The 27,090-nt window shown below is 44.9% G+C and overlaps 1 protein-coding gene across 1 annotated transcript in view; it reads right to left on the bottom strand.

Annotated features, from left to right (window-relative positions):
* The window catches only part of LOC115104805 (leucine-rich repeat-containing protein 75B-like), a 43,332-nt gene extending 20,122 nt beyond the window's left edge, over positions 1–23,210 (bottom strand). Inside the window, exons 1-3 of the mRNA XM_065007450.1 lie at positions 22,577–23,210; positions 12,193–12,321; positions 10,685–10,797 (exon numbers count right to left, since the gene is read on the bottom strand). Coding sequence (XP_064863522.1) covers positions 10,685–10,797; positions 12,193–12,321; positions 22,577–22,912 — 578 coding nt within the window. The 5' untranslated portion in view covers positions 22,913–23,210. The remainder of the gene's footprint in view (positions 1–10,684; positions 10,798–12,192; positions 12,322–22,576) is intronic.
* Positions 23,211–27,090: the final 3,880 nt, after the last annotated feature.

Below are 27,090 nucleotides of genomic sequence, written 5' to 3'. Positions count from 1 at the left end.
CTGGACACCATATGTGCTGCTAGGCGACCTAAATTGGGACATGCTTAACACCCCGGCCATCCTACATTCTAAGCTTGATGCCCTCAATCTCACACAAATTATCAATGAACCTACCAGGTACAACCCCAAATCAGTAAACATGGGCACCCCCATAGATATCATCCTAACCAACTTGCCCTCCAAATACACTGCTGTTTTCAACCAAGATCTCAGCGCTCACTGCCTCATTGCCTGCATCCGTAATGGGTCTGTGGTCAAACGACCACCCCTCATCACTGTCAAACGCACCCTAAAACACTTAAGCAAGCAGGCCTTTCTAATCGACCTGGCCTGGGTATCCTGGAAGGATATTGACCTCATCTCGTCAGTAGAGGATGCCTGGTTATTCTTTAAAAGTGCTTTCCTCACCATCTTAAATAAGCATGTCCCATTCAAAAAATGTAGAACCAGGAACAGATATAGCCCTTGGTTCATTCCAGACCTGACAGCCCTTGACCAGTAAAAAAACATCCTGTGGCGTTCTGCATTAGCATCGAATAGCCCCTGTGATATGAAACTCTTCAGGGAAGTCAGGAACCAATATACACAGGCAGTTAAGAAAGCTAAGGCTAGCTTAGCTTCACCCAAATTCAGATAGCTGATGTTCTTTAAGAGCTGCAAAATCTGGACACCTACAAATCAGCCGAGCTAGACAATCTGGACCCCCTCTTTCTAAAATTATCTGCCGAAATTGTTGCAACCCCTATTACTAGTCTGTTCAACCTCTCTTTCGTATCGTCTGAGATTCCTAAAGATTGGAAAGCTGCCGCGATCATCCCCCTCTTCAAAGGGGGAGACACTCTAGACCTAAACTGCTACAGACCTACAGTGAGCACCATAATTCATTGGACAGTGACCATTGTTTTGTTATTTTGGTTCTGTACTCTTGCACTTTGAGTTTGAAAGGATACAATGAAAATGAGGGTGAAGTGCATCTTCTTGAGGGTATTTCCCTACATATCGGATGAACCGTTTAGAAATTATAGAAGCTTCTGTACATAGTCCCCCCCCCCAAAAAATTTTGGACAGTTTAACATAATGTAGAATAAAGCAATCATTGTTAATATTTGGTCGCATATCCTTTGCATACAATGACTGCTTGCATCGACATCACCAGACGCTGGGTATCTTGCCTGGTGATGCTCTGCCAGGCCTGTACTGCAGCTATCTTCAGTTCCTGCTTGTTTCGGGGACTTATTGCCTTCAGTCTCCTCTTCAGCATGTAAAATGCATGTTCAATTGGATTCAGATCCAGTGATTGACTCGACCAGTCAATGATTTTCCACCTTTTGGCCATCAAAAACCACTTCGTTGCTCTAGCAGTATGTTTAGGGTCATTGCCTTGTTGCTTGATGAAGTGCCGTCCAATGAGTTTGGAGGCATTTAGTTTTATCTGAGCAGATAAAATATTTCTGTGGACTTCAGAATTCATTGTTCTACTTCTGTCTGCAGTCACATCATCGATGAAGACAAGTAAGCCCGTTCCACTGTCAGCCATACAGGCCCAAACCATAACACCCCCTCCACCATGTTTCAAGGATGAGGTGGTATGCTTTGGATCATGGGCATGTATTTTTTCCCCCACACTTTCCTCCATCCATCACTCTGGTACATGTTAATCTTTGTCTCATCTGTCCACAATACTTTTTTCCAGAACTCTTGGGCTCTTTTAGGTGCTTTTTAGCAAACTGTAATCTCGCCTTTCTGTTTTTCAGGCTTATCAGTGGTTTGCATCTTGTAGTGTACCCGCTGTAGTCCTGCTGGTGTAGTCTTCTACGTATGGTAGACTTTGACACATCTACAACTGCATCCAGGAGAGTGTTTTTGATCTGTTGGGCTGTTGTCAGGGATTTTCTTCACCATAGAGAGTATTCTCCGGTCATCCACTACAGTGGTCTTCTTCAGTCTACCGGGTCTTTTGATATAAATTAGTTCACCGGTTGTTTTTTTCTTGTTAATGATGAACCAAACTGTTGACTTGGGCATGCTCAGGGTTTTTGCAATGTTCCTGATTTTTTTTTCTTCATTTCTGAGCCTTATGACGGCCAGCTTCATTTGCATCGACACTGCTGTCTTCCTCATGTTGTCACACCCCAACAACAACCTCCAAAGGCAATAGCAAAGTCTAGAATCAATACTATTCATCAACAGCTCTCCTGCATTCACTAACGACACAAATGAATACACCTGCCTAACGACACACATCTGTGAAGCCAATTCAACAAATAATTGTAGTACCTTAAGATGGGGGGACCATGCACAAAAGGTGGTGTCATTTCTAAACGGTTAATCTGATATGTATGAAAATACCCTCAAATTAAAGCTGTAAGTCTGCACTTCACTCATTGTCATTGTATCCTTTCAAACTCAAAGTGATAGAGTACAAAACCCAAATAACAAAAAATGTTCACTGTCCAATGAATTATGGTGCTCACTGTATATCTATCCTACCCTGCCTTTCTAAGGACTTCGAAAGCCAAGTTAACAAACAGATTACCGACCATTTCGAATCCCACCGTACCTTCTCCGCTATGCAATCTGGTTTCAGAGCTGGTCATGGGTGAATCTCAGCCATGCTCTAGGTCCTAAACGATATCATAACATTACTGTGCAGCCATATTCATCAACCTGGCCAAGGCTTTCGACTCTGTCAATCACCGCATTCTTATCGGTAGACTCAATAGCCTTGGCTTCTCAAATGACTGCCTCACCTGGTTCACCAACTACTTGTCACGCCCTGACCTTAGAGAGCCTTTTTATTTCTTTATTTGGTTAGGTCAGGGTGTGATTTGGGTGGGCATTCTAGTTTGTCGGTTTCTTTGTTGGCCGGGTATGGTTCCCAATCAGAGGCAGCTGTCTATCGTTGTCTCTGATTGGGAATCATACTTAGGTAGCCTTTTTCCCACCTGTGTTTGTGGGTAATTATTTATTTTCTGTGAGTGTTTGTGTGCGCCAAGGTTGCGTCACGTTAGGTTTCTGTTTACCTGTTTTTTGTGAAGGTTTCACTTCAATTAAAGATGTGGAATTACATGCAAGCTGCGCCTTGGCTCATTTATGACAGGGAGTTTGAAGACAGTGATTGTGACACTACTTCTCTGATAGAGTTCAGTATGTCAAATCGGAGGGACTGTTGTCCGGACCTCTGGCAGTCTCTATGGGGGTACCACAGGGTTAAATTCTCGGGCCAACTCTCTACTCTGTATACATCAATGATGTCCTTCTTGCTGCTGGTGACTCTCTGATCCACCTCTACGCAGACGACACCATTCTGTATACTTCTGGTCCTTCTTTGGACACTGTTGTTAACTAACCTACAGATGAGCTTCAATGCCATACAACTCTCCTTCAGTGGCCTCCAACTGCTCTTAAATGCAAGTAAAACTAAATGCATGCTCTTCAACCGATCGCTGCCCACACCTACCCCCGCCCAGCATCACTACTCTGGACGGTTCTGACTTAGAATATGTGGACAACTACATATACCTAGGTGTCTGGCTAGACTGTAAACTCTCCTTCCAAACTCACATTAAGCATCTCCAATCCAGAATTAAATCTAGAACCAGCTTCCTATTTCACAACAAAGCATCCTTCATTCATGCTGCCAAACATACCCTCGTAAAACTGATCATCCTGCCGATCCTCGACTTCGGCGATGTCATTTACAAAATAGCCTCCAACATTCTACTCAACAAATTGGATGCAGTCGATCAAAGCCCCATATACTACCCACCACAGCGACCTGTATGCTCTCGTTGGCTGGCCCTCGCTTCATACTCGTCGCCAAACCCACTGGCTCCAGGTCATCTATTAGTCTTTGCTAGGTAAAGCCCAGCCTTATCTCAGCTCACTTGTCACCATAGCAGCACCCACCCAGCACGCTCTCCAGTAGGTATATTTAACTGGTCACCCCCAAAGCCAATTCCTCATTTGGCCGCCTTTCCTTCCAGTTCTCTGCTGCCAATGACTGGAACGAACTGCAAAAATCACTGAAGCTGGAGACTCGTATCTCCGTCACTAGCTTTAAGCACCAGCTGTCAGAGCAGCTCACAGATCACTGCACCTGTACATAGCCCATCCAACTACCTCATCCCCATACTGTTATTTATTTATTTATTTAGCTCCTTTGCACCCCAGTATCTCTACTTGCACATTCATCTTCTGCATATCTATCACCCCAGTGTTTAATGGGTATATTGTAATTACTTCGCCACCATGGCCTATTTATTGCCTTACCTCCCTTATCTTACCTCATATGCACACACTGTATATAGACTTTTTCTACTGTATTATTGACTGTTTCTTTATTCCACGTGTAACTCTGTGTTGTTGTATGTGTTGAACTGCTTTGCTTATCTTGGCACGGTCACAGTTGTAAATGAGAACTTGTTCTCAACTAGCCTTCCTGGTTAAATAAAGGTGAAAAAAGTTGGGGTGGTATACAGAAGATAGTCCTATTTGGTAAAAGACCAAGTCCATATTATTGCAAAAGAGGTCAAATAAGCAAAGAGAAATGACAGTCCATCATTACTTTAAGACATAGAGGTCAGTCAATGTGTACTTTGAAAGTTTCTTCAAGTGCAGTCGCAAAAACCAAGCGCTATGATGAAACTGGCTCTCATGAGGACCGCCACAGGAAAGGAAGACCCAGAGTTAGCTCTGCTGCAGAGGACAAGTTCATTAGAGTTACCAGCCTTAGAAATTGCCGCCAAATAAATGCTTCACAGAGTTCTAGTAACAGACACATCTCAACCTCCACTGTTCAGAGAAGCCTGCGTGAATCAGGCCTTCATGGTCGGAAACTGGTACTGTCCATCATAACTGTAGCAGTGTTGACTAAATACATTTCCATTGGGGTGGAGGCAGAGTAAACTGTTGAGAGGGTGGGGGGAATGACTATTGGGGGAGCAGCATGACCATTGAGGGGTTTTGGGAACCAAGTTAAATTAAAAACAAAAATGGTAATAAAAAAAGTACTAATACAGTGGGGCAAAAAGTATTTAGTCAGCCACCAATTGTGCAAGTTCTCCCACTTAAAAAGATGAGAGGCCTGTAATTTTCATCATAGGTACACTTCAACTATGACAGACAAAATGAGAAAAAAAATCCAGAAAATCACATTGTAGGATTTTTTATGAATTTATTTGCAAATTATGGTGGAAAATAAGTATTTGGTCAATAACAAAAGTGTATCTCAATACTTTGTTATATACCCTTTGTTGGCAATGACAGAGGTCAAACGTTTTCTGTAAGTCTTCACAAGGTTTTCACACACTGTTGCTGGTATTTTGGCCCATTCCTCCATGCAGATCTTCTCTAAAGCAGTGATGTTTGGGGCTGTTGCTGGGCAACACGGACTTTCAACTCCCTCCAAAGATTTGGACATGTACTGGCTTAAGCAGGGTGACACGTCTGGCACTGCAGGATTTGAGTCCCTGGCGGCGTAGTGTGTTACTGATGGTAGGCTTTGTTACTTTTGTCCCAGCTCTCTGCAGGTCATTCACTAGGTCCCCCCGTGTGGTTCTGGGATTTTAGCTCACCGTTCTTGTGATCATTTTGACCCCACGCGGTGAGATATTGCGTGGAGCCCCAGATCGAGGGAGATTATCAGTGGTCTTGTATTTCTTCCATTTCCTAATAATTGCTCCCACAGTTGATTTCTTCAAACCAAGCTGCTTACCTATTGCAGATTTAGTCTTCCCAGCCTGGTGCAGGTCTACAATTTTGTTTCTGGTGTCCTTTGACAGCTCTTTGGTCTTGGCCATAGTGGAGTTTGGAGTGTGACTGTTTGAGGTTGTGGACAGGTGTCTTTTATACTGATAACAAGTTCAAACAGGTGCCATTAATACAGGTAACGAGTGGAGGACAGAGGAGCCTCTTAAAGAAGAAGTTACAGGTCTGTGAGAGCCAGAAATCTTGCTTGTTTGTCGGTAACCAAATACTTATTTTCCACCATAATTTGCAAATAAAAATTCATAAAAAATCCTACGATGTGATTTTCTGGATTTTTTTTCTAATTTTGTCTGTCATAGTTGAAGTGTACCTATGATGAAAATTACAGGCCTCTCTCATCTTTTTAAGTGGGAGAACTTGCATAATTGATGGCTGGCTAAATACTTTTTTGCCCCACTGTATATATATTAACAACAACAACAACAGTGATGCCTGTCGTTGGGGTGGGGGCAGAGTAAAAAATCAGTTGGGGGGGATTGACGATGACGACAGAAGCCGTTTCTCTCTCCTATCTCAAGGCCATCAGACTGTTAACTAGCCATCACTAGCCGGTTTCCACCCGGTTACGCAACCCTGCACCTTAGAGGCTGCTGCCTTATATATATATATAGACGTGGACTCACTGGCCACCTTAATAATGGAGCACTAGTAACTAGTAATGTTTACATACTGCTTTACTCATCTCATATGTATATATTGTATTCTATTATACTGTTCTTTTAGTCAATACCACTCCAACATTGAGCAATATAATATTTATATATTTCTTAATTCCATTATTTAACTTTTAGATTTGTGTGTATTGCTGTGAATTGTTAGATACTACTGCACTGTTGGATCTAGGGACAAGCATTTTGCTACACCTGCAATAACATCTGAAAAATATGTGTACGTGACTGATCAAATTTGACTGTCGTCAGCGAACTTGATGATGAAGTTGGAACTGTGTCGTGGGTATACCCACACAGGGAATAGAGGAGGGGACTGATGACGCACCCCTCTGGGCCTCCGTGTTGAGGAGGTAATGTTGCCTACCATCACCACCTGGGAGCGGCCCGTCAGGAAGTCCAGGACCCAGTTGCATAGGGAGGAGACGCAGGGCCTTGAGTTCTGAAATGAGCTTATAGGGCACTATGGTATTGCAGGCAGAGCTGGAGTGGATGAACAGCATCCTTGCATATGCATTCCTTTTGTCCAGGTGGGTAATGGCAATGTGCAGCGCAATGGCAATTGTGTCGTCATTGGATCTGCCAGGGCTGTAGGTGAATTGGAGAGGGTCTAGTGTGTCGGGGAGGTAGGAGGTGATATGGTCTTTGACAAGCCTCTTGAAGCACTTTATGATGACGTAAGTGAGTGCATCTGGTCGGTAGTCGTTCAGTTACTTTCGTTTTGGGCACAGGGATGATAGCGGACATCTTGAAGCAGATGGGTATAGCGGCCTGAGCTAGGGAGATTTAAAATGTCAGAGATCACAACAGCCAGCTGGTCTGAACATGCTCTGAGGGCATGGCTAGGGATGCCGTCTGGGTCGGCAGCCTGCGAGGGTTAACACGTTTGCATGATTTACAGTTGAAGTTGGAAGTTTACATACACTTAGGTTGGAGTCATTAAAACTTGTTTTTCAATCACTCCACAAATTTCTTGTTAACAAACTATAGTTTGTGCATGACACAAGTAATTTTTCCAACAATTGTTTACAGATTATTTCACTTATATTTCACTGTATCACAATTCCAGCGGGTCAGAAGTTTACACACTAAGTTGACTCTGCTTTTAAACAGCTTGGAAAATTCTAGAAAATGATGTCATGCTTTAGAAGCTTCTGATAGGCTCATTGACATCATTTGAGTCAATTGGAGGTGTACCTGTGGATGTGTTTCAAGGCCTACCTTCAAACTCAGTGCCTCTTTGCTTGTTTTCATGGGAAAATCAAAAGAAATCAGCCAAGATCTCAGGAAAAAAAATGGTAGACTTTGTAGACTGGTTCATCCTTGGGAGCATTTTCCAAACGCCTGAAGGTACCACCTTCATCTGTACAAACAATAGTACGCAAGTATAAACACCATGGGACCACACAACAGTCATACCGCTCAGGAAGGAGACACGTTCTGTCTCCTAGAGATGAACGTACTTTGGTGCGAAAAGTGCAAATCAATCCCAGAACAACAGCAAAGGACCTTGTGAAGATGCTGGAGGAAACAGGTACAAAAGTAAATATATCCACAGTAAAACGAGTCCTATATTGACATAACCTGAAACGTAACTCAGCAAGGAAGAAGCCACAGCTCAAAAACCCCCATAAAAAAGCCAGACTACAGTTTGCAACTGGACACGGGGACAAAGATTGTACTTTTTGGAGAAATGTCCTCTTGTCTGATGAAACAAATAGAATTGTTTGGCCATAATGACCATCGTTATGTTTGGAGGAAAAAAGGGGAGGCTCGCAAGCCGAAGAACACTGTAATGGCCGTTGGTGGAAGAAGGTGAGGACCAAGGTGCAGCGTGGTAAGTGTTGATCATTTTAATGGTACAACTGAACACTATCAAACAAGCAACAAAAGAACAACCAAAACAGCTCCGTCAGGTGCAAAACACACTAAACAGAAAATAAGTATCCACAACCCATAGTGGGAAAACAAGCTGCCTAAGTATGGTTCTCAATCAGAGACAACGATCGACAGCTGCCTCTGATTGGGAACCATACCAGGCCAAACACAGAAATACAAAACCTAGAATACACAACATAGAATGCCCACCCCAACTCACGCCCTGACCAAACTAAAACAGAGACATAAAAAAGGAACTAAGGTCAGGATGTGACAAACACCATTCCAACTGTGAAGCACGGGGGTGGCAGCATCATGTTGTGGGGGTGTTTTGCTGCAGGAGGGTCTGGTGCACTTCACAAAATAGATGGCATCATGAGGAAGAGAAAAGCATGTGGATATATTGAAGCAACATCTCAAGATATCAGTCAGGAAGTTAAAGCTTGGTCGCAAATGGGTCTTCCAAATGGACAATGACCCAAAGCATACTTCCAAAGTTGTGGCAAAATGGCTTAAGGACAACAAAGTCAAGGTATTGGAGAGGCCATCACAAAGCTCTGACCTCAATCCTATAGAAAATGTGTGGGCAGAACTGAAAAAGCGTGTCCTGGCAAGGAAAAAAAAAAAAGCGTGTGCGAGCAAACCAGACCTGACTCAGTTACACCAGCTCAGTCAGGAGGAATGGGACAAAATTCAACCAACTTATTGTGGGAAGCTTGTGGAAGGCTACCCAAAACGTTTGACCCAAGTTAAACAATTTAAAGGCAATGCTACCAAATACTAATTGAGTGTTTGTAAACTTCTGACCCACTGGAAATGTGATGAAAGAAATGAAAGCTGAAATAAACCACTCTACTATTAGCTCACCCAGAAAAGCCATTGCTGAAAGAAAAAAATAAGCAAATATGTTTGGTGTTTGGCAAAAGGCATGTGGGAAACTACCAACACATGTGGAAGAAGGTACTTTGGTCAGATGAGACTAAAATGTAGCTTTTTGGCCATCAAGGAAAATGCTATGTCTGGCGCAAACCCAACACCTCTCATCACCCCGAGAACACCATCCCGACAGTGAAGCATGGTGGTGGCAGCATCATGCTGTGGGGATGTTTTTCATTGGCAGGGATTGGGAAATTTGTCAGAATTGAAGGAATGATGGATGGCGTGAAATACAGGGACATTCTTTAGGGTAACCTGTTTCAGTCTTTGAGACTGGGATGGAGGTTCACCTTCCAGCAGGACAATTTCCCTAAGCATACTGCTAAAGCAACACTCGAGTGGTTTAAGGGGAAACAGTTAAATTTCTTGGAATGGCCAAGTCCAAGCCCAGACCTCAATCCAATTGAGAATCTGTGGTATAACTTAAAGATTGCTGTACACCAGCGGAACCCATCCAACTTGATGAAGCTGGAGCAGTTTTGCCTTAAATGGGCAAAAATCCCAGTGACTAGATGTGCCAAGCTTATAGAGACATACCCCAAGAGACTTGCAGCTGTAATTGCTGCAAAAGGTGGCTCTACAAAGTATTGACTTTGGGGGGGTGAATAGTTATGCACGCTCAAGTTCTGTTTTTAGTCTTATTTGTTTGATTCACAAGAAAAAATAATTAGCATATTCAAAGTGGTAGGCATGATACAACCTCCCCCCAAAAATCTATTTTTAATTCGTGGTTGTAAGGCAACAAAAAAGGAAAAATGCCAAGGGGGGTGAATACTTTCGCAAGCCACTAAGTATTTGTTGTAAAAGTTTTGGTGCCAAACTAGTGGCAGTTGTGAACAAATTCAATAGTTGCAGTTAATTGAAAATAATGCCATTGTTGATTAGATGCTTTTTTCATTAATTAGACTTTCTCTTAAAAATGTGGTCTATCTACTAGACACTCATGGACAATATGGAAACAGATATAATAAATGAATACTATATAAAAATATATATTTTTAAAGTTATTCAAGAATAAATTACCAGAATGACGATACATTGCCATAGATTTTCTGTTAATTACTGAAGATTGCAGTAACTTCGGTAAATTACCGGTAGCTTTGCAACCCTATCCAAGACACTAACAAAATAGACTTGGTGGAAGCTAGTGCTGCTGTGTAATTATCTAACACATGAAATCCTTGCTGTTATTGTACAGTAAAGCACTCAATATCAGGAGTGACTAATCTCTAACAAACACTCACTGAACACGAGACTGTTCTGTTTCAGAGATGTTAGTGGGCTTAAGTAGGTTTTTGGGGCCGTGCGTACTGTATCACTCCTCTGATGTCTGTTTGCTGTTCATTTGTTTGCAGTGGAGTTATGGCAGTAGCTGTCCCAGTTAGTGGATGTGCCAGCGATAGATGGACAGATCGGCAGACAGACAGACTCACCAGGCCTGCGACTTCCTCCTGGGAAGGCTTTGTCTCATCCACTTGGAGTGAGGGGTCAGGTGGAATATCAGCTGTCTGCAGATCTTGTTGGATGACTTCAGTGTATCTGTTTCCTGTAATATACACACACACATACATACATACATACATACATACATACATACATACATACATACATACATACATACATACATACATACATACATACATACATACATACATACATACGGTGAAAGTGTCTGTCTTTCAAATAGAGGAACAATCAAAAGTGACTGCTCTTGTTGACTCTCTGAACTGAATACATTTAATGAAAATACGCCTATTTTCCTTTCCGACATCATGAACAATGGAATTAGACCCCTGCATTTTCCTTCATTTGATGTCAAATGCATCATACGAGGATGATTTCTGTATTTTGAAAGTTACATATCTCGAAAAAACATTTTGCGACTATGTCAACAATGCACTAATGAAACAAATACCAAAATATTGTTTTGGGGTGGAATTTTCCTTTAAACCACATTTAGGACAACAGGTAACATTGTGACGCCTAAGAATGAATTGATACATTTTAGAAGCCCAAGGCAGAGCATCTTGGATACACATATTTCAATGGACCACTGTTTCACTTATGTCCTTGCAACCCCTGTTATGCCACATTGACCTGTGTGGTGATGGGGCTGTTTCCTTTGTTCTTAGAATGTTGGTTTAAAATGTGAAGGTTATTTAGATTGTCTGATCTCCTTCACTTATCCCACTACAAACAATCCAACCATTTGGCTCCTATCACCACATTATCTCAAGGCCCTTCTCCCTTGTCCATCCAACATTGTTATACATCAAAATATACTTTAGCATCTCTGTCAGTCCCTCTCTCCTTGGTCTTGCTCTTGTTCCATTACTCTTTCTCCCTCATAATAACATGTTTTTCTTTTTGATGTGAATTGGGGCATTGTCAACATGGAATCAAATTCAAAATGGATTCAGAATATGCACAGGCAGTAGCCACCACATGGCTCTTGAGATATAGATACACAGTACTATGGTTGAATGCACAATAAAAGTAATGTTTTGAAGCAGTGAAACTGGTTCTTCACGTTTTGATGAGTTGTTGTTGACATTGGATTGTACTTTTGACAGTTGTAGAAATGACACCACACTGTGACTGACCTACTTCTTGTCATTAGTTATAAATAGACGCCCCATGTCTCCAGCACCTCAAGAGTGAATACCTGCACACACACACAAATGCGTCATTCAGAGCCTAATCATAACTGTATGATTTATGGCAGCAGTTGGAAGGCTGGAACCAAACCAAATGGCCTAGCAGTCATATTTCTAAGACCATCATCTATTTGCTCTTGAATTGACCCTTGCAGCCGTGGATTCCTAAACGTTCAATTTTCTGTGCCTGATCTCATTTGATGTTCCCTGACAACAGCACGGCTGAGGTGGTTGAGACAGACAGACAAACAGACAGCTCAAGTCAGACATTACAATGGGCTTACCCTCTTTGGACACTGCATGTCTTTGGCCAGGCTGAGCAAGAGCTCATGGGAGATTGGATCCACCAGGTTGAGAAAGGCTGAGTTCTTATAGAGGATATCATTGAGGGATGTTCCCTGGAGTCCCAAGTCCTGTGGGAACACAGAGCAAGAGAGAATAATCTACCATTTGTGTTTCTTTTCAATCATTCCAAGATCCAACAAGGGGGAATTACAATATTTTTAAGTGCAAGTCATGCATCATTAAGTATTCAAGTGACATGATGTGGACTGCTTAATGGTAACAGATTATCAATGTATTTACATAATCCTTTCATCAGCCACTTTCATTGTTATGTTCATTTATCAAGCCGAGAGGATTTTACACTAAGAGTGCCAAATGGGACAAGGCACAGGATAGGCAGGGGTGTGGGATGGGGGTTTAAAGCAGGACAATTTCTCTCAAAATGACATTTCAAACACACAACAACTAAAGTGATGTGCTGTGCCCTCAGTCACCCCTAACAGTAAAATGATGTTCTATTGCATAACATGCACTCTAGGGACAGTGACTTTACTGCTGTGATCTGTATGGGGTCTGCAGTGTGCCTTAGGACACTTCCATCCCTAAAAGCCTTGGGTTTTTACACACACCACACTGAACATACTCCAGAGCTATCCAAAAAAGAACTCTAAAAACACCACGCAGGCACTTAGAGAAATGGTCCAAGTCTACAGCACTCCCGCTCCCCACCATCTTCTATTGAATTCAAATGGCATGCGTGTGTGATGTGCAGAAGGGTTTATTAAAAACGAGGAATGAGAACCTCCCCAGAGGTTGTTCTTACTAGTATCATCTGCAGGGCTGCTGCTATTTGCAGTGACAGTGTAAATAGAGTGAGGCAATGGAAGCTGCAACGTCAGGTAATGCTCTGAGGGCTGCTGCTGGTGAGGGGGATTGATGTTATTGTGAGCCCGGGTTTGAGACGTAACGCTTTGACACACATCAAAAGGCCTTCGATGCAGCCCTCACCAACCTCCCATATCGAGGACGATGAGATCAACCACACACCTCCCTGAAACAAATGAGCTGAAACCGCAGGCAAGCCGTGACAGAAAGCCTCGAAAACAAAACATCCACCACAATGAAAGGTTAAGGCGGAGTAGAGCAGAGGAGGACAAAACTAAATTCAGGAAGACATTTATCCCCTCTTATAATTCATTTGTTTCAGGACTTGGTTTACTAACGGGTTCTAAGTCAAATGGGGGCTATATGATATCAAGGTAAATCATACAAAATATTGATTTTCTCCATTTCTGTTCTACAGTACGAGCAAAGCTGCTGTTAGTCTGTTTACTTGCTGGACTCCATGCAATGTGAAGATGGTAGTGTAATGAACACAAGTGGAGAGAGAGAGTTGGTTTCAAGCACAGGGTGTTTATTACAGAGAGTTGGTTTCAAGCACAGGGTGTTTATTGCAAAGGACCACCTCAAGAGGCAGGTAGCTGGGTCCAGGAGCAGGCAGAAGGTCATAAATGGGTGGGAGATCAGGCAATAGGTAGATAACAGGAAATCCGCTAGGCTAAAGTACAGGCAGGGAATAGGCAAAAGGCGTTGTTAGTGAGGCAGGCGAAACTATCATACACGGGAGGAGGAAATCGAGGGAAACACAGCGCTCCGTAAGCCATGTGTCACAAAACAAACAACACCTCACAGTGATGGGGTGCAGAACTGAACTAAATAGTGTGTGATAATGACATACAGGTGTGTGAACAGGTGATTAGAATTCAGGTGATTGGGATCTGGAGAGTGAGCTGCGTTCAGGGGATCTAGGTGTTTGAGTGTGTGAGTTGGAAGCAGATGTTACAGGCTCTTCACGGCCTAGGAAGCTGAGCAGGGGCCTCCCCCAGGGACGTGGAGCTGGGCGGTCAGGACGGTTACAGTGGAAAGCGGTTGGGTCGAGGATGTCCTGGACGGGGACCCAGGACCATTCTTCTGGTTCGTACCCCTCCCAATCCATCAGGTAGTGGATGCGACCACCCAGGCGCTTGGAATCAAGGAGGGCTTGAAAGGAATAAGCCGGTGCACCGCCGAAGTCAAATAGAGGGGGTGCGTCGAGGTGCGCCACAGGAGGATGGAGAGGGCTGTACCTCACAGGCTTGAGAAGGGACACATGGAAAGATGTGGAGACGGTAGGTGACAGGATTGATGCAGTGTGTTATTTTGAAAGGACCAATGAACTGTGGACTGAACATTTTGCATGGGTCACGAAGCTGGATGTCCAGTGTAGAGAGCCACACACGTTGCCCAAACTGGCTCACTCTGTCAAAACCACTCATCAACGGCAGGCACAGCTCCCGGGTTCTGTCTCCCATGGGAACACGGGGGGTTGGTATTCGAGGACACCCTGAAAAGGAGTGAGATGGAGTGAGGAATGCACCAGGGAGTTCTGTGCGTATTCGGCCCAGGCTAGATAGCGACTCTTGTGTGGTTGGTGGGTGCAGTGTTGGCGAAGGTATTTCCCTATTTCCTGATTCAGGTGTTCCGTCTGCATGTTGGTTTGGGGATGGTATCCGGAGGATAGGCTGATGGAGACCCCCAGTCGGTCGCAGAAGGCTCGCCACACCCTGGAGATGAACTGGGGTCTCCGAAACGATGTCTTCCGGGATCCCATACAGACGAAACACCTGCTGGAACATGCAACTCAGCCATTTCCATGCGGAAGGGGGATGAGTCGGCACAGCTTGGAGAACCTGCATTCAGGGGATCTAGGTGAGCTGCGTTCAGGGGATCTAGGTGTTTGAGAGTGTGAGCTAAGTTCAGGCGATGTACGTGTTTGAGGGTGTGAGTTGGAAGCAGACATTATAAGTAGCAGACGAGGGCATAGGGCTATACATGTACAGTGCCTTTGGAAAGTATTCAGACCACTTTTTTTTTTGTTAGGTTACAGCCTTATTCAAAAATTTATTAAATTGTTTTTCCCCTCATCAGTCTACACACAATACTCCATTATGACAAAGCAAAAACTGTTTTTTAGACACTTTTGCTAAACTATTAAAAATGAAAAACATATCACATTCACATTAGTATTCAGACCCTTTACTCAGTACTTTGTTTAAGCACATTTGGCAGCAATTTCAGCTTTGAGTCTTCTTTGGTATGATGCTACAAACTTGGCAAACCTGTATTTGGGGAGTTTCTCCCATTCTTCTCTGCAGGTCCTCTCAAGCTCTGTCAGGTTGGATGGAGAACCTTGCTGCACAGCTATTTTCAGGTCTCTCCAGAGATGTTTAATTGTGTTCAAGTCAAGGATATTCAGAGACTTGTCCCGAAGCCACTACTGCGTTGTCTTGGCTCTGTGCTTAGGGTCGTTGTCCTGTTAGAAGGTGAACCTTTGCCCCAGTCTGAGGTCCTTAGCGCTTTGGAGCAGGATTTCATTTAGGATCTCTTTGTACTTTGCTCCATTCATCTTTCTCTCGATCTTGACTAGTCTCCCAGTCCCTGCCGCAGAAAAAAATCCCCACAGCATGATGCTGCCATCCCCATGGTTCACTGTAGGGATGGTGCCAGGTTTCCTCCAGACGTGACGCTTGGCATTCAGGCCAAAGAGTTGAATCTTGGTTTCATCAGACCAGATAATCTTGTTTCTCATGGTCTGAAAGTCTTTAGGTGCCTTTTGGCAAACTCTAAGCTGGCTTTCATGTGCCTTTCACTGAGGATTCTCTTCCGTCTGGCCACTCTACCATAAAGGCCTGAACTCTAGAGCTCTGTCAGAGTGACCATTGGGTTCTTGGGCACCTCCCTGACCAAGGCCCTTCTCCCCCGATTGCTCAGTTTGTCCAGGAGTCTTGGTGGTTCCAAACTTCTTCCATTTAAGAATGATGGAGGCCACTGTGTTCTTGGGGACATTCAATGCTGCAGACATTTTTTGGGAACCCTTCCCCAGATCTGTGCCTTGACACAATCCTGTCCCTGAGTCCTACGGTCAATTCCTTCGACCTCTTGGTTTGGTTTTTGCGCTGACATGCACTATCAACTGTGGGACCTTATATAGCCCACAGGTGAAGTCCAATCAAGTTGTAGAAACAAGATGCACCTGAGCTCAATATCGAGTCTCATAGCAAAGGGTCTGAATACATACGTAAATACGTTTTTTCCATTTAAATTTTTTTATAGATTTGCAAACATTTCTATAAACCTGTTTTTGTTTTGTCATTATGGGGTATTGTGTGTAGATTGATGCAAAAAAACGATCAAATCAGTTTTAGAATAAGGCTGTAACACAACAAAATTTGGAAATGTCAAGAGGTTTGAATACCTGTCAAGGGGTTTTCTAGTCCGGAGCCTCCTGTGAGGGTTCCCAGTCCGGAGCCTCCTGCGAGGGTTCCCAGTCCAGAGCCTTCAGCGTGGGTTCCCAGTCCGGAGTCCCCGGCGACGATCCGCGGTCCGGAGCCTCCGGCAACAATCCACGGTCTGGATCCTCCGGCGACTATCCACGGTCTGGATCCTCCGGCGACTATCCACGGCCCCGATTCCTCCGGCGACGATCCACGGTCCGGAGTCCCCGGCGACGATCCACGGTCCGGAGCTACCGGCGACGATCCACGGTCCGGAGCTTCCGGCGATGATCCACAGTCCGGTTCCATCCCTGCACCAGAGTCGCCACCAAAACGGGCGGACCCTCGAGGGGGGAGCGCCGTTTGGTTTTCTCTTCGCCTCAATTTCACCAGGACATCACCTCGTCTCCCATGTCTACGCCTGTAGCGTTTTGGTCGCCAATGGAACAAAGGAATAGGGTACAGCATGAACAGTGGAACAGCTGAGTCAGAGTTGAAGACGTATTTGAGGTCGAAATCGAGGTTAGTAACTGTCAATCTGATGTCTAGAAGTGCTTGGTGGTCATATGTGATAATAGGATTATCTTTCTGTACAAAAAAGGTAAGGATAAACACGATAAAAGTCACTATAAAGCAAAGTTTGGTTGGAACTCGTAAGATGTTCGGCGCTATCTTGTCACAGATCTTGTCATGAGGCTGAGAGAAAATGTTTTAAAGCAGGTTTTCTGCAATTCTACACATTTTTCCATGGCTTATGACGTGTTCATATGCTATCTGGGGGGGTGGGGGTGAGGGGGGGCAGCCAACTTGTTCATATGCTATCTGGGGGGCCCCGACCTCCAGGGGGCCCACAACCGACATGTTTATATGCTATTTGTATTTTTTGAGGGGTTGGGGGCCCCCTGGAGGTCAGTGCCCTGCGTACCCGGTCGGTAATCCAGCCATGGACAAGAGAAGGTGGAGCTGAGCAAGTTTTCATTAATGTAACTTCAGGGCTACAGGGAAGCAGAGCAGCGCAAGGTGACGCCTTTTGCTGCTGTTTCAATTTGATGATTGGCACGTGGCTCAGATAATTCACTAATTTGTGTGCAATTCACAAGCACCACCCAGCATGGCAGGATAAATATGTGGACATATTTAATGTACACTATGTAGAACTGTGTAATGTAGGAAAACATTGCTTTTCTGTGTCCCCGAGAATAATATCTAAGGAATAGAAAATTGACCTTTCATTTAACATATTCAGTGGTTGCCCTCTATATACTCTATTTGTCACGATCGTCGTAGGAAGGAGACCAAAGCGCAGGTTGGTGTGAATACATACTTTTAATGTAAGACGAATGAACACGAAGTACACTAAACAAACAAATCAAATCAAATTTTATTTGTCACATACACATGGTTAGCAGATGTTAATGCAAGTGTAGCGAAATGCTTGTGCTTCTAGTTCCGGCAATGCAGTGATAACCAACAAGTAATCTAACTAACAATTCCAAAACTGCTGTCTTATACACAGTGTAAGGGGATAAAGAATATGTACATAAGGATATATGAATGAGTGATGGTACAGAGCAGCATACAGTAGATGGTATCGAGTACAGTATATACATATGAGATGAGTATGTAGACAAAGTAAACAAGGTGGCATAGTTAAAGTGGCTAGTGATACATGTATTACATAAGGATGCAGTCGATGATGTAGAGTACAGTATATACGTATGCATATGAGATGAATAATGTAGGGTAAGTAACATTATCTAAGGTAGCATTGTTTAAAGTGGCTAGTGATATATTTACATCATTTCCCATCAATTCCCATTATTAAAGTGGCTGGAGTTGGGTCAGTGTCAATGACAGTGTGTTGGCAGCAGCCACTCAATGTTAGTGGTGGCTGTTTAACAGTCTGATGGCCTTGAGATAGAAGCTGTTTTTCAGTCTCTCGGTCCCAGCTTTGATGCACCTGTACTGACCTCGCCTTCTGGATGATAGCGGGGTGAACAGGCAGTGGTTCGGGTGGTTGATGTCCTTGATGATCTTTATGGCCTTCCTGTAACATCGGGTGGTGTAGGTGTCCTGGAGGGCAGGTAGTTTGCCCCGGTGATGCGTTGTGCAGACCTCACTACCCTCTGGAGAGCCTTACGGTTGAGGGCGGAGCAGTTGCCGTACCAGGCGGTGATACAGCCCGCCAGGATGCTCTCGATTGTGCATCTGTAGAAGTTTGTGAGTGCTTTTGGTGACAAGCCGAATTTCTTCAGCCTCCTGAGGTTGAAGAGGCGCTGCTGCGCCTTCTTCACGACGCTGTCAGTGTGAGTGGACCAATTCAGTTTGTCTGTGATGTGTATGCCGAGGAACTTAAAACTTGCTACCCTCTCCACTACTGTTCCATCGATGTGGATAGGGGGGTGTTCCCTCTGCTGTTTCCTGAAGTCCACAATCATCTCCTTAGTTTTGTTGACGTTGAGTGTGAGGTTATTTTCCTGACACCACACTCCGAGGGCCCTCACCTCCTCCCTGTAGGTCGTCTCGTCGTTGTTGGTAATCAAGCCTACCACTGTTGTGTCGTCCGCAAACTTGATGATTGAGTTGGAGGCGTGCGTGGCCACGCAGTCGTGGGTGAACAGGGAGTACAGGAGAGGGCTCAGAACGCACCCTTGTGGGGCCCCCGTGTTGAGGATCAGCGGGGAGGAGATGTTGTTGCCTACCCACAAATGTGACCGCTATCAACACTGAGTGCAAACACGCAACATCACATAGACAATCACCCACGAATTAGCCAAGGCATATGGCTGCCTAAATATGGACCCCAATCAGAGACAACGATAAACAGCTGCCTCTAATTGAGAACCAATCTAGGCAACCATAGACATACAAAACACCTAGACTAGTAAACAACCCCATAAACATACCAAAACCCTAGACAGGACAAAAACACAACAAACCACCCCTTGTCACACCCTGACCTAACCAAAATAATAAAGAAAACAAAGAACTAAGGTCAGGGCGTGACAGTACCCCCCTTCCCCAAAGGTGCGGACTCCCGGGCCGCCAACCTAAACCGATACGGGAGGGTCTGGGTGGGCATTACTCCACGGTGGCGGTTCTGGTGAGGGACGTGGACCCCGCTCCACCTCTGACTCGGCCCACTTACGTAATGTCTCTGGAGCGGGAACACTCACCACCTACCCCAGATTAGAGGACGCCACTGGAGTGAGTGGCGCCTCTGGACTGGCAGGAGACTCTGGCAGCACCGGACAGGCGGGAGACTCTGACAGCGCCGGACAGGTGGGAGCACCTGTAGGGAGGAGACGGAGAGACAGCCTGGTGCGGGGGGCTGCCACCGGAGGCCTAGTGCGTGGAGGAGGCACCGGATAGACCGGACCATGGAGGCGCACTGGAGGTCTCGAGCACCGAGCCTGCACAACCCTACCTGGCTGCATACTCGCCGTAGCCAGGCCAGTGCGGCGAGGTGGAATAGACCGCACTGGGCTGTGCTGGCGAACCCGGGGACACCATGCGTAGGGCTGGTGCCATGTACCCTGGCCCGAGGAGACGCACTGGAGACCAGATGCGCTGAGCCGGCTTCATGGCACCTGGCTCGATGCCCACTCTAGCCCGGCCGATGAGGCGCTGCTATGTAACGCACTGGGCTATGCCTGCGCCCCGGGGACACCGTGCGCCTCACGGCATAACACTGAGCCTGCCCGGTCCACCTCTCTCCACGGTAAGCACAGGGAGTTGGCGCAGGTCTCCTATCTGACTTAGCCACATTCCCGTGTGCCCACCCCCAATACATTTTTGGGGCTGCCTCTCGTCCCAGCCGCGCTGCCGTGCTGCCTCCTCATACCACCGCCGCTCAGCTTTCGCTGCCTCCAGCTCTGCTTTGGATCGGCGATATTCCATAGCCTGTACCAGGGTCCCTTGCCTTCCAGAATTTCCTCCCATGTCCAGGAGTTTTGAGATTTCTGTCGCTGCCCGTTACCACGCTGCTTGGTCCTTGGTTGGTGGGTGATTCTGTCATGATCGTCATAGTGAAGAGACCAAAGGGCAGCTTGATGTGAATACATACTTTTAAACACGACGTACACTAAACAAACAAACAAAATAACAAAACGACTGTGACCGCTATCAACACTGAGTGCAAACATGCAACATCAAATAGACAATCACCCACGAATTACCCAAGGAATATGGCTGCCTATATATGGTTCCAAATCAGAGACAACGATAAACAGATGCCTCTAATTGAGAACCAATCTAGGCAACCATAGACATACAAAACACCTAGACTAGTGAAACAACCCCATAAACATACCAAAACACAACAAACCACCCCTTGTCACACCCTGACCTAACCAAAATAATAAAGAAAATAAAGATAACTAACACGTACTGTAACTGGCTCTAACTGATTATGATTTGAGTTGTAGTTTTGTTTTTGTTTTTTGACGGTTTTTGTCTTGGATCAATGCTCGTATGGCTGTTTTTTTGTTTGTTGGTGTGACACTATTTCAGTCTCCGTTTGTCACCTGTCTGAAATGTGATATTCCACGAAGAGCCTGAAGACCTACACCTCAACAGCAGTGAAGGTGTTACCATACATACCGGAGCCAGACAAGGCAGACAATCTGACACAGCAGTTTCAATTTATTTTGATCTGTGATTATGTAAGGGGCAAGCCACTGAATAATTGTACCCTAAACTAAATTACACTATATATACAAAAGTATGTGGACACCCCTTCAAATGAGTGGATTCTGCTATTTCAGCTACACCTGTTGCTTAAAGGTGTATAACATCGAGCCCACAGCCATGCAATCTCCATAGACAAACATTGACAGTAGAATGGCCTTAATGAAGAGCTCAGTGACATTCAATGTGTCACGTCATAGGATGCCACCTTTCAAACTAGTCAGTTCATCACATTTCTGCCCTGCAAGAGCTGCCCGGTCAACTGTAAGTGCTGTTATTGTGAAGTGGAAACGTCTAGGAGCAACAACGGGTCAGCCGTGAAGTGGTAGGTCACACAAGGCAAACAGAGCGGAACAACCGAGTGCTGAAGAGCGTAGTGTGATAAAATTGTCTGTCCTCGGTTGCAACACTCACCAGCGAGTTCCAAACTGCCTTTGGAAGCAATGCCAAGTGTCTGCTGGAGTTGTGTAAACCTCGCTGCCATTGGATTCTGGAGCAGTGGAAATGCGTTCTCTGCAGGGATGAATTACGCTTCACCATCTGGCAGTCCGACGGACAAATCTGGATTTGGGGAATGCCAGGAGAACGCTACCTGCCCCCAATGCATAGTGCCTACTGTAACATTTGGTGGATTAATAATGGTCTGGGGCTGTTTTTCATGGTTCGGACTAGGCCCCTTAGATGCAGTGAAGGGAAATCGTAATGCTACAGCATACCTTGCTTTGTGCAAGGGGGCATTGTCATGCTGAAACAGGAAAGGGCCTTCCCCAAACTGTTGCCACAAAGTTGGAAGCACAGAATCATCTAGAATGTCACTAGATGATTCTGTGCTTCCAACTTTGTGGCAACAGTTTGGGGAAGGCCCTTTCCTGTTTCAGCATGACAATGCCCCCTTGCACAAAGCAAGGTCCATACAGAAATGGTTTGTCGAGAATGGTGTGGAATCACTTGACTGGCCTGCACATAGCCCTGACCTCAACCCCATCGAACACCTTTGGCATGAATTGGAACACTGACTGCAAGCAACAACAAAAAAAGCCCAATCACCCAACATCAGTGCCCAACCTCACTAATGCTCTTGTGGCTGAATGGGGAAACCCCAAAATAAAGGGGAAACCCCAAAATATGAAGTAACATGCCTAATTTACAAACAAACCTACAGTCACTTACACAGGCATAATAATCTAACACAAATAGTAAATGCAGCATTTTACCAGTACATTTCATATTTTTGATCAGGCTGACTTGAGTGACAACTTGTGGATACTGCTGATCTAACAGCATCAAATTCTGCAGGTGCACCAAATAATTTACGGACGGACACATCTTATGAAGTTTAGGAGAAGTAAACTATTATTCAATGTTAAACATTCTCTCTTACCTTTCTTAGCAATTTGAGCACCTCGACTGCATGTTCTTGTTTCTGTTCTCGAAGAAGCTTCTGTATTTCCCGGATCCATGCCACCCGTCTCACATAGGGGCTGTGCTTGGTTTTCCGCAGCATCCCTGGGAGCTTATCTGACTTCAGCATCAGGGATGTAAACAAGATTTCCCTGCCACTACTCCGCTCACTTTCTCCGGAGCTGTCATGCTGCTGGCGTCTCCTGTTGGAAAATGTGGTTTCTATTTGGTCCAGACTTCTTTGCCTGGTCAATTTAGAACCCATTACTTCACAGAATGTTTCAGTTGAACAACGGTTCCTAGACGCTATATACATGTACCTCACAGAATGTAGCCATAACAGTTACACAGTAGCCTAAACTTGGATATTGAGTAACGAACACACGTTTTTTTTTATCTGAACAGTATGAAAACAAAGGGAGAAAATATAGGTTGATAAATTACTATATTCTCTATTAGATTACATTTAGAGCATTACACCAGCAGTATTGCATAGCTTTCTATTCACATTCAAATAATTTCCACCGTCTTGCCGTTATAACCATGCACTGCCACAGCAGAGCTCGAGCAGTCAGTGTAGCCTACTACAACATCACGTGGCGATCGTGGTCTTTGCTTCCAATAAGAATCCGCGCTGCATCGATCAGTCATGGGATTACTCTCTCAGTATCCTCGACTGTCCAAGACCAGTTATGTTGTTTAGCAGCTCATGATGGTTTAGCTTTCTATTTGAGAGGGATGATATAATGCTAATACATTTTGTACACAGTTTGTCAATTATCATAGTAATTATCATATCACATACTGTCAGTCTGAATAATGACGCAGGAAGAGATGGCTGCCGTTTTACGATCCCTTAACCAATTGTGATATTGTGTGTTTTTTCTCGTTATTTGGAACTTATTTTGTACATAATGTTTCTGCCACCATGTCTTATGACCAAAAATAGCTTCTAGATATCAGGACAGCTATTACTCACCCCATACTGGATGAATACTTTTTCTTTAACAAGTCTGAAGGGAAGGATTTACTTCAGATGCCCGACAAGACCCTCACCCCTGTCATTCGCAGGAGAAAGAGACAGAGATTTCAGACAAAGGTCTGGGTGCCTTGTAAGAATCTGACGATGAGTGGGTAATCTCCCTTTACCATCGGTCCTATTAGCCAACGTACAATCAATGGATAATAAAATAGACCAACCATGATCACGTATATCCTACCAACGGGACATTTAAAAACTGTAATATCTTATGTTTCACCAAGTCCTGGCTGAACGTTGACATGAATAACATACAGCTAGCGGGTTTTACGCTTTTTGGCAGGATAGAACAGCGGCCTCTGGCAAGACAAGGGGCGGCCTCTATGTTTATTTGTAAACAACAGCTGGTGCACAAAAGTCTTGAGGTTTTGCTCGCCTGATAAGCTGTAGACCACACTATTTACCAAGAGTTTTCATCTATATTCTTCGTAAATGTCTATTTACCATCACAAACCGATGCTGGCACTAAGATCGCACTCAATGAGCTTTATGCGCCACAAGAAAACAGGAAACCGCTCACCCAGAGGTGGAGCTCCTAGTGTCCGGGGACTTTAATGCAGGGAAACTTAAATCCGTTTTACCTCATTTCTACCAGCCTGTTAAATGTGCAACCAGAGGGGAAAAAAACTCTAGACCACCTTTACTCCACACACAGAGATGCTTACAAAGCTCTCCTTCGCCCTCCATTTAGCAAGTCTTACCATCATTCTATCCTATTGATTGCTGCTAACATCGATGTGTCTGCTTGGGGGGAATATATCACAGCCGTATATATTACCCCGCAAGCAGACACATCGATGGCCCTGAACAAACTTTATTGGACTCTATGTAAACTGGAAACCACATATCTTGAGGCTGCATTCATTGTATCTGGGGATTTAAACAAGACTAATCTGAAAAAAAGACTCCCTAAATTCTATCAGTATATCGATTGCGCAACCAGGGCTGGTAAAACCCTGGATCCTTGTTATTCTTCCGCGACGCATATAAGGCCCTTCCCCGCCCTCCTTTCGGAAAAGCTGACCACGACTCCATTTTGTTGCTTCCAGCCTATAGACAGAGACTAAAACAAGAAGCTCCCGCGCTCAGGTCTGTTCAATGCTGGTCCGACCAATCTGATTCCACTCTCCATGCTTCGATCACGTGGATTGGGATTTGTTCCGAATACCAACAGTGTAGCTATTCCCTCCGCAAGGCAATCAAACAAGCTAAGCGTCAGTATAGAGACAAAGTAGAGTTGCAATTCAAAGGCTCAGACACAAGAGGTATGTGGCAGGGTCTACAGTCAATCACGGATTACAAAAAGAAAACCAGCCCTGTCGCGGACCAGGATGTCTTGCTCCCAGACAGACTAAATAACTTTTTTGCCCGCTTTGAGGACAATATAGTGCCACGGACACACGGCCAGCTACCAAAACCTGCGGACTCTCCTTCACTGCAGCCAATGTGAGTAAAACATTTAAACTTGTTAACCCTCGCAAGGCTGCGGGCCCAGACGGCATCCCCAGCCGCGTCCTCAGAGCATGCGCGGACCAGCTGGCTGGTATATTTACGGACATATTCAATCAATCCTTATGCCAGTCTGCTGTTCCCACATGCTTCAATAAGGCCACCTTTGTTCCTGTTCCCAAGATAGCTAAGGTAACTGAGCTAAACGACTACCGCCCCGTAGCACTCACTTCCGTCATCATGAAGTGCTTTGAGAGACTAGTCAAGGACCATATCACCTCCACCCTACCTGACACCCTAGACCCACTCCAATTTGCTTACCGCCCCAATAGGTCCACAGACGATGCAATCGCACCCACACTGCACACTGCCCTAACCCATCTGGACAAGAGGAATACCTATGTGAGAATGCTGTTCATCGACTACAGCTCAGCATTTAACACCATAGTACCCTCCAAACTCGTCATCAAGCTCGAGACACTGGGTCTCGACCCCGCCCTGTGCAACTGGGTACTGGACTTCCTGACGGGCCGCCCCCAGGTGGTGAGGGTAGGTAACAACATCTCCACCCCGCTGATCCTCAACACTGGGGCCTCACAAGGGTGCGTTCTGAGCCCTCTCCTGTACTCCCTGTTCACCCTCAACTGCGTGGCCATGCACGCCTCCAACTCAATCATCAAGTTTGCGGACGACACTACAGTGGTAGGCTTGATTACCAACAACGACGAGACGGCCTACAGGGAGGAGGTGAGGGCCCTCGGAGTGTGTCAGGAAAATAACCTCACACTCAACGTCAACAAAACAAAGGAAATGATTGTGGACTTCAGGAAACAGTAGAGGGAGCACCCCCCCATCCATATCGACGGAACAGTAGTGGAGAGGGTAGTAAGTTTTAAGTTCCTCGGTGTACACATCTCGGACAAACTGAATTGGGCCACCCACACAGACAGCGTTGTGAAGAAGGCACAGCAGCGCCTCTGCAACCTCAGGAGGCTGAAGGAATTCGGCTTGTCACCAAAAGCACTCACAAACTTCTACAGATGCACGATCGAGAGCATCCTGTCGGGCTGTATCTCCGCCTGGTACAGGAACTGCTCCGCCCACAACCGTAAGGCTCTCCATAGGGTAGTGAGGTCTGCACAACGCATCACCGGGGGAAAACTACCTGCCCTCCAGGACACCTACACCACCCGATGTCACATGAAGTCCATAAAGATCATCAAGGACAACAACCACCCGAGCCACTGCCTGTTCACCCCGCTATCATCCAGAAGGCGAGGTCAGTACAGGTGCATCAAAGCAGGGACCGAGAGACTGAAAAACAGCTTCTATCTCAAGGCCATCAGACTGTTAAACAGCCACCACTAACATTGAGTGGCTGCTGCCAACATACTGACTCAACTCTAGCCACTTTAATAATGGAAATTGATGGGAATTAATGTAAAAATGTATCACTATCAATTTAAACAATGCCACTTAATATAATGTTTACATATATATATATTACATTACCCTACATTACTCATCTCATATGTATATACTGTACTCAATATCATCTCCTGCATCTTGCCATCTTTATGTAATACATGTATCACTAGCCACTTTAAACTATGCCACTTTATGTTTATATACCCTACATTACTCATCTCATATGTATATACTGTACTCTATACCATCTACTGCATCTTGCCTATGCTGTTCTGTACCATCACTCATTCATATATCTTTATGTACATATTCTTTATCCCTTTACACTTGTGTGTAAGGTAGTAGTGGAATTGTTTGGTTAGATTACTCGTTGGTTATTACTGCATTGTCGGAAGCACAAGCATACACTCGCATTAACATCTGCTAACCATGTGTATGTGACAAATAAATATGATTTGATTTAACAAGCAAAAATAAAGCAGGAAACACCAGTGACTCAGTCAATAAAAAGTGTCCAGATGAAGCAGATGCTACAGCACTGTTTTGCTAGCGCAGTCTGGAATATGTTCCAGGATTCT

The sequence above is a fragment of the Oncorhynchus nerka genome, linkage group LG22 (genome assembly GCF_034236695.1).
Source record: "Oncorhynchus nerka isolate Pitt River linkage group LG22, Oner_Uvic_2.0, whole genome shotgun sequence".
Classification (NCBI taxonomy): Eukaryota; Metazoa; Chordata; class Actinopteri; order Salmoniformes; family Salmonidae; genus Oncorhynchus; species Oncorhynchus nerka.
This window is presented reverse-complemented; position numbering and strand designations above follow the sequence as displayed.